The 13,155-nt window shown below is 42.8% G+C and overlaps 1 protein-coding gene and 1 non-coding gene across 5 annotated transcripts in view; one reads left to right on the top strand and one right to left on the bottom strand.

The window, feature by feature from the left end:
* The first annotated feature begins 2,674 nt into the window (after positions 1–2,674).
* The window catches only part of POLE2 (DNA polymerase epsilon 2, accessory subunit), a 50,012-nt gene continuing 39,531 nt past the window's right edge, over positions 2,675–13,155 (top strand). For all 4 annotated transcript variants that reach the window (XM_054448355.2, XM_054448353.2, XM_054448356.2 and 1 more), the window contains exons 1-2: positions 2,675–2,763; positions 7,236–7,336. In XM_054448355.2, the coding sequence (XP_054304330.1) occupies positions 2,696–2,763; positions 7,236–7,336 (169 nt within the window). In that variant the 5' untranslated portion in view covers positions 2,675–2,695. The remainder of the gene's footprint in view (positions 2,764–7,235; positions 7,337–13,155) is intronic.
* LOC129013453 (U6atac minor spliceosomal RNA) lies at positions 6,256–6,377 on the bottom strand. Its single transcript, XR_008493927.1, has one exon. It is a non-coding gene; the product is annotated as a U6atac minor spliceosomal RNA (small nuclear RNA).

Below are 13,155 nucleotides of genomic sequence, written 5' to 3'. Positions count from 1 at the left end.
GGTCACTGGGTGGAAGGTGGGTGGAGCCCTTCGCTAGGTTGTTGAACCTGGGAGGAGGAACAGGTTTTGGTGGTGGTAGGAGAGGGCAGGGCTAATGGTGAGTTCATTTGGAGGCATATCGAGTTGGATTTGAAGTCTAAGAGAGCTAAGGGCTAGAGATAGGGATTTTGGAGTCATCAGCATATAATTGTTCATTTAAGTATTGGGACTTTATGAGCTGGCCAGGTGAAGGAGCCATAGAAGAAGAAGTCGAAAATTTATTAGAGAAAGAGCATTATGATTGGGAAAGTTTATGGGAAAAGGGGAATTGTGAGGTCAGATTGTGAGAGAAAGCTGGGCAACTGGAATTGATTATTTTCTCTCCAATTTCTTAATATAAAAAATAGCAAACCAAAAAATGTTGAAAAAATAGTTCAAGGAATACCTGTGTATCTTCCACTCCAGGTTAATAATTATTAATACTACCATACTAGCTTTATGTTTGTTGGTATGTTTGTGTCTGTCTTTTTCATTTTGTTGAATTATTTGAGAGTGGGAGTGCCTTATGGAGAAAATACATGTGATAAATAAGCTTCCTTCAGCTATGAGTTATAGGGCTCTTGGCCTTGAGTTTAGTGTTAACGAATCACAATGTAAAGATGTCTTTAAATAAAAACACACATAAAACAAGGTTATATGTTGATGAGTTGATGAAAACATTGTCACCAGAGGCTCACAGGAACCTAATTCTGTACTTCCCCTAGTAGCAATGGTTTAGTATTCAATAATTATTTGTTGGTGGCTACTTATAAAATCTAACTATCACAGGTACAGTAATGAGAATTAACTATATGTCTTTCTATTTGTATTTCCTATCCTTTCTTACATAAAAATTAAAAATTTCTTTGTACTTTTTGTCTTTGAAAAATATTTCACTAAATAAAGAGAACTGTGATAAAAATCACTTGTGATGTTATGTTACCAATTTAATATACAATTAGGTGTATTAGTTTTAGTATGCATTCAATTTTAAGCTCACCTTTTTATTTTATATTTTTTGAATATGTAAAACATACACATGGATTAAAAGTCTCACTGTAAAGAAAGTTTTCACTTTCATCCCTATCCCCTCACCCCTTTGTAGTTAACCATTTTTGTGGTCTCTGATTTAACCTTCCAGAGTTGTTTTGTTGTTGTTGTTGTTGTTTTGAGACAGAGTCTCGCTTTTGTTGCCTAGGCTGGAGTGCCATGGCACCATCTCGGCTCACTGCAACCTCTGCCTCCCAGGTTCAGACAATTCTCCTGCCTCAGCCTCCCCAGTAGCTGGGATTACAGGCATGCGCCACCATGCCCGGCTAATTTTTTTGTATTTTTTGTAGAGAGGGGGTTTCTCCATGTTTGTCAGGCTGGTCTCGAACTCCCGACGTCAGATGATCCGCCCACCTCGGCCTCCCAAAGTGCTGGGATTACAGGCGTGAACCACCGCGCCTGGCTTTGTTTTTGAGACAGAGCCTTGCTTTGTTGCCCAGGCTGGAGTGGTGGCACGATCTTGGCTCACTGCACCCTCTGCCTCCGAGGCTCAAGAGATTCTCCTGCCTCAGCCTCCCCAGGAGCTGGGATTACAGGCGCGCGCCACCACGCCTGGCTAATTTTTGTATTTTTTTGTATTTTTTTTTTTTGGTAGAGACGGGGTTTCACCGTGTTGGCCCGGCTGTTCTCGAACTCTTGGCCTCACGTGATCTGCCAGCGTCGGCCTCCCAAAGTTCTGGGATTACAGATGTAAGCCACCGCGCCCGGGCCAAGAGGTTTTTAAAATGCAAAAACAAATACATATATTTTTGTTTCCCTTCCTTCAATAAACTTTGCTCTTTTTTAAAAAAGAAAAAAAACCCGTATACGTCGGAGGTCACTTTATATTGGTACTGTGAAATCATCCTCCTGTTTTATAAGCCGCGTGTTAACTTATAAGCACTCCATGGTTTAGTCAACTCATTGGAGCAAGCGTTTTGAAGTGTGGCAGATTGACAGTCCACTTGAAATCAGAATAACTGAGTTCAAATCCTGACTACACCACTTAACTCGTCGTTTCATCTTGAGCAAGTCCTTTACCATTTTTGTGTCTCAGTTTTCTCATCTGTAAAATGAGGCTGTTGTGGAAAAGAGAGCAGACAGCTCATTGGGCTGTCATGAGCAACATATCAATTCACACATTTAAAGTGCTTATGACAGTGCATGGCGCATACAAAGCCCTCAAGTTAAATAAAAATCGGGGTAGGTGGGAGCGATGGAGATTTATAACAGCTTCCGGTAAATGTCGAGGCACAGTATTTCCAGAACTTGTGCGAAGTAGGGAACCCAACAGCTCTGACGGCCTCGAAAGAAGGGGGATCCTGTGTCCGGGAAGCTCGGCCGCAGTCCTGCAATGTCTAGGGCAGCGGTGACAGCGCTGCGGCTGGCTCAACGCAGCCCGACACCAGGGAAGACGCTCTGGCCCTCAGTTTCCCGGCGGCAAAGGAGCGCGAGGTGGTCTCCACTTTCAGCCTACTCGGTCCGGGGTTGCGAACTGCTAGGTCCGAGTTGCTGCGGCGCAGGCAGCGGGGACCAAGCAGGGATCTTAACATGGTTGAGAGCGACCCGGGCCAGGGCCGGGGGCGGAGCTGGGCCGGGGCGCGCCCGGGAAGGGGCGGAGCTGCGGCGGTGGCGCCAAATCGCGAATATGGCGCCGGAGCGGCTGCGGAGCCGTGCGCTCTCCGCCTTCAAGTTGCGGGGCTTGCTGCTCCGTGGGTGAGTGGGCTCGGGCAGCTTGAGGCGCGAGAGGGAAGAGCTGGGGCCCGGCTGCCTGGGTCGGCAGCGGGACGCACCGCGGCGGCTCCCCGCGCGCCGAGAGGGGGCTTGACCTTAAATGACAGAGGTCTACGAAGCGGTCGGGCGCGGTGGCTCACGCTTGTAATCCTAGCACTTTGGGAGGTCGAGGCGGGCGGATCTCGAGGTCAGGAAATCGAGACCATCCTGTCCAACACGGTGAAGCCCCGTCTCTACTAAAAATACAAAAATTAGCTGGGCGTGGTGGCGCGCGCTTGTAGTCCCAGTTACTCGGGAGGCTGAGGCAGGAGAATTGCTTGAACCCAGGAGGAGGAGGTTGCGGTGAGCCGATATCGTGCCACTGCACTCCACCCTGGCGACAGAGAGAGACTCCATTAAAAAAAAAGTTCTAAGAAGCGAGGTGGATCTTGAGGCTGCCGTGCCTTCTTTGGTTTCCCCGACCCATGCGAGGAGTTTTATGTTTCTTCTAGGCAGGCCGAGGCTCTTCTTGCACATGTCAAACTGAGCCCGAGAAGCTGCAACCTGTCTATGGCAGCTGGTTATCAGCATTGTGACCTGGACAGCTCTCAGGCTCCCGGGAAGGTTGCTGAGACATAAGATGAGAGACCCGAGAAAGCCCACTTGCACGTCTGCAGTTGCCACTTTATGTGAAAATCAGGTTTCCTGGGCATATCCGTGTTTTTGAGGACCTATAGAACATATGAACCTTTCCAAGATTTCTCTCATTAAATCTGCTCCGTGTTTTAGAGTTCTATATGTACGTGTGTGTGTGTGTGTGTGTGTGTGTGTATATATATATATATAAAATATGTATTTTTTTTTTTGAGTCATGGTCTCACTCTCGCCCAAGCTGGAGGGCAGTGATGCGAACTTGGCTTACTGCAGCCTCAACCTCCTGGGCTCAAGTAGCTGGGACTACAGCCGTGGGCCACCGTACCTGGCTAATTTTTTGTTGTTGTATTTTTTGTAGAGACGGGGTCTGGCTATGTTGCCCAGGCTGGTCTTGAACTCCTGGGCTCAAGTAGTCCTCCCGCCGTGGCCTACCAGAATGCTGGAATTACAGGCGTCAACCATTGCGCCTGACCTAGAACACAATATTTTATACATATTGAAATACCTGCTGGATTGGATATACCTCTCTGTATCAGTTTTTATTGCTCTTGTGTTTGTAGATTTTTGGTTGGTTTTTGTGAGTTTTATGGGACTTTTAACTGTACTTTGGATTAGCAGTGGATGTGCCTTGGGGGAAAATAATGAATTTTGTTCAATTGGTCCTTGACATTTTGAAAGCATGAGCAACTGATGAATTAACTTTCTTTTCGCTTAGAATTTGACCTAATATTAAGCTTTTGTTCATTAATTATTTCAGTCATAAGTATACTTAAATCTGTTAGCTGCAAAGCACTGTGTGGGGTAAGGGGGTGCAAGAGAGAGCAAGAGCTTTGTAGGGGGCAGATAATGTATTCTATTGCTGCGTGACAAATTACCCCACAACTTAGAGGCTAAAACAATACACATTATCTCAAATTTTCTGTGGGCTAGGAATTCAGGTGTGGCTTAGTTGGGTCCTTAACTTCAGGGTCTTTTCACAAGGTTGCAGTCAAGATGGATCATCTCAAATGTTGCCCAGGCAGCATTCGCTTCACGCTCATTCAGTTGTTGGCAGGATTCAGTTCCTGATTGCCTGGCAGGCTGTTGGCTGGGGGCTACCCCCAGTCCATTGCCATGTGTGCCCCCAACATGGCTTCATTAAGAGAGAGAGTCTTCTAGTAACTCTGAAGCAACCTAATCAAGGAAGTGACATCTTGTTATTTTTTAATTTTTCTTTTTACTTTAAAATTTTACTTTCAAAATTATAATACAGTAAGTTATTCTATCCCTTTTGCTATATTCTATTTTTAGAAACAAGTTACTAGGTCCAGCCCACACTTAAGTGCAGGGGATTACATAGGTGTAACTACCAGGAGTAATGGATTATTAGGGGCCATCTTAGAAGTCTGTCTACCATGGATATTAAATGACTATTTTACAGCTATTTAATCTCAATTGTGAAAGGGATTCCAGGAAAGAAGGGCTAAGAGAGTGTGTGATAAGGTGTACAAATTGCCCTAGAGTCAAGGAAGAACTTCACTGCAGAAGTGGTTTCGGCTGACTGTTAAAGAATGAGCAGGTCTTGGCTGGGCGCAGTGGCTCACGCCTGTAATCCCAGCACTTTGGGAGGCTGAGGTGGGCGGATCACGAGGTCAGGAACCCGAGACCGGCCTGAGCAACATCGTGAAACCCTGTCTCTACTAAAAATACAAACAACAACAACAACAAAAAAAACCAGCCAGACATGGTGGTGCGCACCTGTAATCCCAGCTACTCAGGAGGCTGAGGCAGGAGAATCGCTTGAACCCGGGAGGTGGAGGTTGCAGTGAGCCGAGATTACGCCACTGCACTTCAGCCTGGGCGAGAGAGCGAGAGTCGGTCTCAATAAAGAAAGAAAGAAAGAAAAAAAAAAAAAAGAAAGAACAGGACCTGACTAGGTGGAGAGAAGAGTGGGAGGAAATGGCCATATAAAGACCCTGAAGCAGGAGAGTGCCAGGAAGGCCAGGGACATGGTATGAGCTTAATGGGATTTGGCAGGGGCAAGATCCTTATGGCTTTACAGGCTTTGGTCTGTGCTAAGAACTGTCCCAAGATGCAACCAAAATGTATATTATTTTAGGGACTCAGTGGTCAAATATTTATAGACCACCTTCAAGTGTATTTAGAACTCTGTGGAAGGATGGCACAGAGTTCTAAGTTACAGTTTTAAAGTTATCTATAATAACTCAGTTCTCAGTTATCTATAATAAATTGGAGAGATGCAACACCTACACATAAAACAACTAATAAGCAACCCAATATATAGAACAGTTAGTGTTATGACTATAACAATAATATGTGAAATGTTAAGTTGTGTGCTACAGATACAGAATGGCATGTAATTAGCTAATTGTTTAATATTGTAATCAGCAATAATATTGATGTGAGGTGTAAAGTTGTGTGCTACAAATACAGAATGGGATGTAATGGCATGTAACTAGTTAATAATGTTCATTCTGATCATTATTGGGATTTAAGTAAGGAATTAATATGATTTTATTTTATTTATTTATTTTTTTGAGACGGAGCTTCTCTGTCGCCCAGGCTGGAGTGTAGTGGCGCGATCTCCGCTCACTGCAAGCTCCGCCTCTCAGGTTCACGCCGTTCTCCCTCCTCAGCCTCCCGAGTAGCTGGGACTACAGGCACCCGCCACCACGCCCGGCTAATTTTGTTTTTGTATTTTTAGTAGAGATGGTGTTTCACCATGGTAGCCAGGATGGTCTCGATCTCCTGACCTCGTGATCTGCCCGTCTCGGCCTCCCAAAGTGCTGGGATTACAGGCGTGAGCCACTGCGTGCCCAGCCGTGATTTTTTTTTTTTTTTTTTTAATGATGGTCAGACTCCATGAAGCAGGTGGCAATGCCTTACCATATGTGTATTGTCAGGCCGGAGGGCCTCTTCCATCTTTGTCAAGTGGAGTGCCAACCTCTCCTTTCGTATAACACAAATTCATGTGATTTTATTGAGTTGCTTCTATGATTATATTCAAATGTCATAGTTTTTTAAAGCCTTTTTTTTTTTTTTTTTTTTGAGACGGAGTCTCGCTCTGTCGCCCAGGCTGGAGTGCAGTGGCGCGATCTCGGCTTACCGCAAGCTCTGCCTCCCGGGTTCACGCCATTCTTCTGCCTCAGTCTCCCGAGTATCTGGGACTACAGGCGCCCGCCACCATGCCCGGCTAATTTTTTTGTGTTTTCAGTAGAGACGGGGTTTCATCGTGTGTTAGCCAGAATGGTCTCGATCTCCTGACCTCGTGATCCGCCCGCCTTGGCCTCCCAAAATGCTGGGGTTACAGGTGAAAGCCACCGCGCACGGCCAAGCTTATTTTTTTTTCTTATTTTACAGTTGAAAACAGTGATTATTGGAATTTACTTTGAACAAGTGGATTATCAAATTAAATATATGAGGGTCAGTTATGTTCAGGATATGGTGCTTGACATTGAAACAGATGGACTCTTGCCTTAAATGTAGGGTAGTAAGTAATACAAGGCTACTGTGATATATCAGATCTAAGGTATAGGTAAATGTGATTTTTAACAATTTCAGAAGAAAGGGGAGATTGCAGCAGGTAGAGCTGGTCTAGGAAGGCTTCTTAGAGGAAGGATGTGATTTGAGGCTTTATGTTAGCAAGGCATAGGAGGATGATTTTGTTCAGAAGGCACAGGAAAGATGAGTGCTACTTGAAGAGAGAAGTTAGTGGTTCTTCCTTTCAATGCCAGATTGATGAATGTTTGCTGCTTTTTGGCAGAAAACTTTTAGCCTTTAATTACTAATGACCTGCCTCATTTTTTCTTTCCTTTTCTTAGTGAAGCTATTAAGTACCTCACAGAAGCTCTTCAGTCTGTCAGTGAATTAGAGCTTGAAGATAAACTGGAAAAGATAATTGATGCAGTTGAGAAGCAACCCTGTAAGTAATATTTTCTGATAACTCCTAAATTGTTAATATAGTTCTGCATCTTCAGTTAGATGTATCGATTTAAATTGAAGTTGAGGCTTCAGTAGTAAGATGTCCCAGTGTTATAAGATGTATGCATGGTAGCATTTCCTCCTGAGGGGTAATACCTTTAGTTTATTTTAATTTTTTTTCTTTCTTTTTTGGGATGGAGTCTTGCTCTGTTGCCCAGGTTGGAGTGCAGTGGCGCTATCTTGGCTCACTGCAACCCCCACCTCCCGGGTTCAAGCAATTTTCCTGTCTCAGCCTCCCGAGTAGGTGGGATTACAGGCACACACCTCCATGTCAGGCTAATTTTTTGTATTTTAGTAGAGATGGGGTTTCACTGTGTTGCTCAGCCTGGTCTCGAACTCCTGGGCTCACGCAGTCCACCCGCCTCAGACTCCCAAAGTGCTAGGATTACAGGCGGGAGCCACCACGCCCGGCCTTCTTTTTTATTTTAACTGTTGATGACATCCAAACCTTTAGTTTAGTTGGAACCTCAGGATGATCCCCAAGGGCCCTTTTATAGTTCCTCTCCCCCGGTGGAGGTGTCACCACCATGTTTCCTGCACTTGGCTCCTGATTTTGATCTGGTCCTTTACGGTCACTTTGTCTCTCCTAGTGGCTATTACCATGTCTTATTTAAGTCAGGTACTCCTAAATGTTTGGGAGGAAAAAAAGAAGAGTAAAGTAAGCAGAGCTGCCATCTCCTTGATTTCTTCAGGGATTTTTTTTTTTTTTAATAGAATGGCTAGTCATTTTAACTTAATTTTGTAGTCTAAGTTAAAGGGCAGAGACAGTAACTTTTCAATAAAAAGCAATTCTACTAATGCACTGATAATGAATACACTAAACAGAGTTGGAAAGCATTTTACTGAAAGCAAACTATAGAAAATAGACCTTTTTTTTTTTTTTCCGAGGAGTCTTGCACTGTCTTCCAGGCTGGAGTGCAGTGGTGCGATTTTGGCTCACTGCATCCTCCGCCTCCTGGGTTCAAACGATTCTCCTGCCTCAGCCTCCCGAGTAGCCTTCCGATTACAGGTGTGCGCCACCATGCCTGGCTAATTTTTTTTTTTTTTTGCTTTTTTTTAAAAATTATTATTATTATATTTTAAGTTTTAGGGTACATGTGCACAACGTGCAGGTTAGTTACATATGTATACACGTGCCATGCTGGTGTGCTGCACCCATTAACTCGTCATTTAGCATTAGGTATATCTCCTAATGCTATCCCTCCCCCCTCCCTCCACCCCACAACAGTCCCCAGAGTGTGATGTTCCCCTTCCTGTGTCCATGTGTTCTCATTGTTCAATTCCCACCTATGAGTGAGAATATGCGGTGTTTGGTTTTTTGTTCTTGCGATAGTTTACTGAGAATGATGATTTCCAATTTCATCCATGTCCCTACAAAGGACGTGAACTCATCATTTTTTATGGCTGCATAGTATTCCATGGTGTATATGTGCCACATTTTCTTAATCCAGTCTATCATTGTTGGACATTTGGGTTGGTTCCAAGTCTTTGCTATTGTGAATAGTGCCGCAATAAACATACGTGCGCATGTGTCTTTATAGCAGCATGATTTATAGTCCTTTGGGTATATACCCAGTAATGGGATGGCTGGGTCAAATGGTATTTCTAGTTCTAGATCCCTGAGGAATCGCCACACTGACTTCCACAAGGGTTGAACTAGTTTACAGTCCCACCAACAGTGTAAAAGTGTTCCTATTTCTCCACATCCTCTCCAGCACCTGTTGTTTCCTGACTTTTTAATGATTGCCATTCTAACTGGTGTGTGGTGGTATCTCACTGTGGTTTTGATTTGCATTTCTCTGATGGCCAGTGATGATGAGCATTTTTTCATGTGTCTTTTGGCTGCATAAATGTCTTCTTTTGAGAAGTGTCTGTTCATATCCTTCGCCCACTTTTTGATGGGGTTGTTTGTTTTTTTCTTGTAAATTTGTTGGAGTTCATTGTAGATTCTGGATATTAGCCCTTTGTCAGATGAGTAGGTTGCGAAAATTTTCTCCCATTTTGTAGGTTGCCTGTTCACTCTGATGGTAGTTTCTTTTGCTGTGCAGAAGCTCTTTAGTTTACTTAGATCCCATTTGTCAATTTTGTGTTTTGTTGCCATTGCTTTTGGTGTTTTAGACATGAAGTCCTTGCCCATGCCTGTGTCCTGAATGGTAATGCCTAGGTTTTCTTCTAGGGTTTTTATGGTTTTAGGTCTAATGTTTAAGTCTTTAATCCATCTTGAATTAATTTTTGTATAAGGTGTAAGGAAGGGATCCAGTTTCAGCTTTCTCCATATGGCTAGCCAGTTTTCCCAGCACCATTTATTAAATAGGGAATCCTTTCCCCATTGCTTGTTTTTCTCAGGTTTGTCAAAGATCAGATAGTTGTAGATATGTGGCGTTATTTCTGAGGGCTCTGTTCTGTTCCATTGATCTATATCTCTGTTTTGGTACCAGTACCATGCTGTTTTGGTTACTGTAGCCTTGTAGTATAGTTTGAAGTCAGGTAGCGTGATGCCTCCAGCTTTGTTCTTTTGGCTTAGGATTGACGTGGCGATGCGGGCTCTTTTTTGGTTCCATATGAACTTTAGTTTTTTCCAATTCTGTGAAGAAAGTCATTGGTAGCTTGATGGGGATGGCATTGAATCTATAAATTACCTTGGGCAGTATGGCCATTTTCAAGATATTGATTCTTCCTACCCATGAGCATGGAATGTTCTTCCATTTGTTTGTATCCTCTTTTATTTCATTGAGCAGTGGTTTATAGTTCTCCTTGAAGAGGTCCTTCACATCCCTTGTAAGTTGGATTCCTAGGTATTTTATTCTCTTTGAAGCAATGGTGAATGGGAGTTCACTCATGATTTGGCTCTCTGTTTGTCTGTTATTGGTGTATAAGAATGCTTGTGATTTTTGTACATTGATTTTGTATCCTGAGACATTGCTGAAGTTGCTTATCAGCTTAAGGAGATTTTGGGCTGAGACAATGGAGTTTTCTAGATATACAATCATGTCGTCTGCAAACAGGGACAATTTGACTTCCTCTTTTCCTAATCGAATACCCTTTATTTCCTTCTCCTGCCTAATTGCCCTGGCCAGGACTTCCAACACTATGTTGAATAGGAGTGGTGAGAGAGGGTATCCCTGTCTTGTGCCAGTTTTCAAAGGAAATGCTTCCAGTTTTTGCCCATTCAGTATGATATTGGCTGTGGGTTTGTCATAGATAGCTCTTATTATTTTGAGATACATCCCATCAGTACCTAATTTATTGAGAGTTTTTAGCATGAAGTGTTGTTGAATTTTGTCAAAGGCCTTTTCTGCATCTATTGAGAAAATCATGTGGTTTTTGTCTTTGGTTCTGTTTATATGCTGGATTACATTTATTGATTTGTGTATATTGAACCAGTGTTGCATCCCAGGGATGAAGCCCACTTGATCATGGTGGATAAGCTTTTTGATGTGCTGCTGGATTCGGTTTGCTAGTATTTTATTGAGGATTTTTGCATCAATGTTCATCAAGGATATTGGTCTAAAATTCTCTTTTTTGGTTGTGTCTCTGCCCGGCTTTGGTATCAGGATGATGCTGGCCTCATAAAATGAGTTAGGGAGGATTCCCTCTTTTTCTATTGATTGGAATAGTTTCAGAAGGAATGGTACCAGTTCCTCTTTGTACGTCTGGTAGGATTCGGCTGTGAATCCATCTGGTCCTGGACTCTTTTTGGTTGGTAAGCTATTGATTATTGCCACAATTTCAGATCCTGTTATTGGTCTATTCAGAGATTCAACTTCTTCCTGGTTTAGTCTTGGGAGAGTGTATGCATCGAGGAATTTATCCATTTCCTAGATTTTCTAGTTTATTTGCGTAGAGGTGTTTGTAGTATTCTCTGATGGTAGTTTATATTTCTGTGGGATCAGTGGTGATATCCCCTTCATCATTTTTTATTGCGTCTATTTGATTCTTCTCTCTTTTTTTCTTTATTAGTCTTGCTAGCGATCTATCAATTTTGTTGATCCTTTCAAAAAACCAGCTCCTGGATTCATTAATTTTTTGAAGGGTTTTTTGTGTCTCTATTTCCTTCAGTTCTGCTCTGATTTTTAGTTATTTCTTGCCTTCTGCTAGCTTTTGAATGTGTTTGCTCTTGCTTTTCTAGTTCTTTTAATTGTGATGTTAGGGTGTCAATTTTGGATCTTTCCTGCTTTCTCTTGTGGGCATTTAGTGCTATAAATTTCCCTCTACACACTGCTTTGAATGCGTCCCAGAGATTCTGGTATGTTGTGTCTTTGTTCTCGTTGGTTTCAAAGAACATCTTTATTTCTGCCTTCATTTCGTTATGTACCCAGTAGTCATTCAGGAGCAGGTTGTTCAGTTTCCATGTGGTTGAGCGGTTTTGAGTGAGTTTCTGAATCCTGAGTTCTAGTTTGATTGCACTGTGGTCTGAGAGACAGTTTGTTATAATTTCTGTTCTTTTACATTTGCTGAGGAGAGCTTTACTTCTAACTATGTGGTCAATTTTGGAATAGGTGTGGTGTGGTGCTGAAAAGAATGTATATTCTGTTGATTTGGGGTGGAGAGTTCTGTAGATGTCTATTAGGTCCGCTTGGTGCAGAGCTGAGTTCAATTCCTGGGTATCCTTGTTAACTTTCTGTCTCGTTCATCTGTCTAATGTTGACAGTGGGGTGTTAAAGTCTCCCATTATTATTGTGTGGGAGTCTAAGTCTCTTTGTAGGTCACTCAGGACTTGCTTTATGAATCTGGGTGCTCCTGTATTGGGTGCATATATATTTAGGATAGTTAGCTCTTCTTGTTGAATTGATCCCTTTACCATTATGTAATGGCCTTCTTTGTCTCTTTTGATCTTTGTTGGTTTAAAGTCTGTTTTTTCAGAGACTAGGATTGCAACCCCTGCCTTTTTTTGTTTTCCATTTGCTTGGTAGATCTTCCTCCATCCTTTTATTTTGAGCCTATGTGTGTCTCTGCATGTGAGATGGGTTTCCTGAATACAGCACACTGATGGGTCTTGACTCTTTATCCAATTTTTCAGTCTGTGTCTTTTAATTGGAGCATTTAGTCCATTTACATTTAAAGTTAATATTGTTCTGTGTGAATTTGATCCTGTCATTATGATGTTAGCTGGTTATTTTGCTCGTTAGTTGATGCAGTTTCTTCCTAGTCTCGATGGTCTTTACATTTTGGCATGATTTTGCAGTGGCTGGTACCGGTTGTTCCTTTCCATGTTTAGTGCTTCCTTCAGGAGCTCTTTTAGGGCAGGCCTGGTGGTGACAAAATCTCTCAGCATTTGCTTGTCTGTCAAGGATTTTATTTCTCCTTCACCTATGAAGCTTAGTTTGGCTGGATATGAAATTCTGGGTTGAAAATTCTTTTCTTTAAGAATGTTGGATATTGGCCCCCACTCTCTTCTGGCTTGTAGAGTTTCTGCCGAGAGATCAGCTGTTAGTCTGATGGGCTTCCCTTTGAGGGTAACCCGACCTTTCTCTCTGGCTGCCCTTAACATTTTTTCCTTCATTTCAACTTTGGTGAATCTGACAATTATGTGTCTTGGAGTTGCTGTTCTCGAGGAGTATCTTTTTGGTGTTCTCTGTATTTCCTGAATCTGAATGTTGGCCTGCCTTGCTAGATTGGGGAAGTTCTCCTGGATAATATCCTGCAGAGTGTTTTCCAACTTGGTTCCATTCTCCCCGTCACTTTCAGGTACACGAATCAGATGCAGATTTGGTCTTTTCACATAGTCCCATATTTCTTGGAGGCTTTGTTCGTTTCTTT

Source organism: Pongo pygmaeus, chromosome 15, assembly GCF_028885625.2.
Source record: "Pongo pygmaeus isolate AG05252 chromosome 15, NHGRI_mPonPyg2-v2.0_pri, whole genome shotgun sequence".
Classification (NCBI taxonomy): Eukaryota; Metazoa; Chordata; class Mammalia; order Primates; family Hominidae; genus Pongo; species Pongo pygmaeus.
The sequence above is the reverse complement of the archived record's forward strand: the minus strand, read 5'-3'. Positions and strand labels throughout refer to the sequence as shown.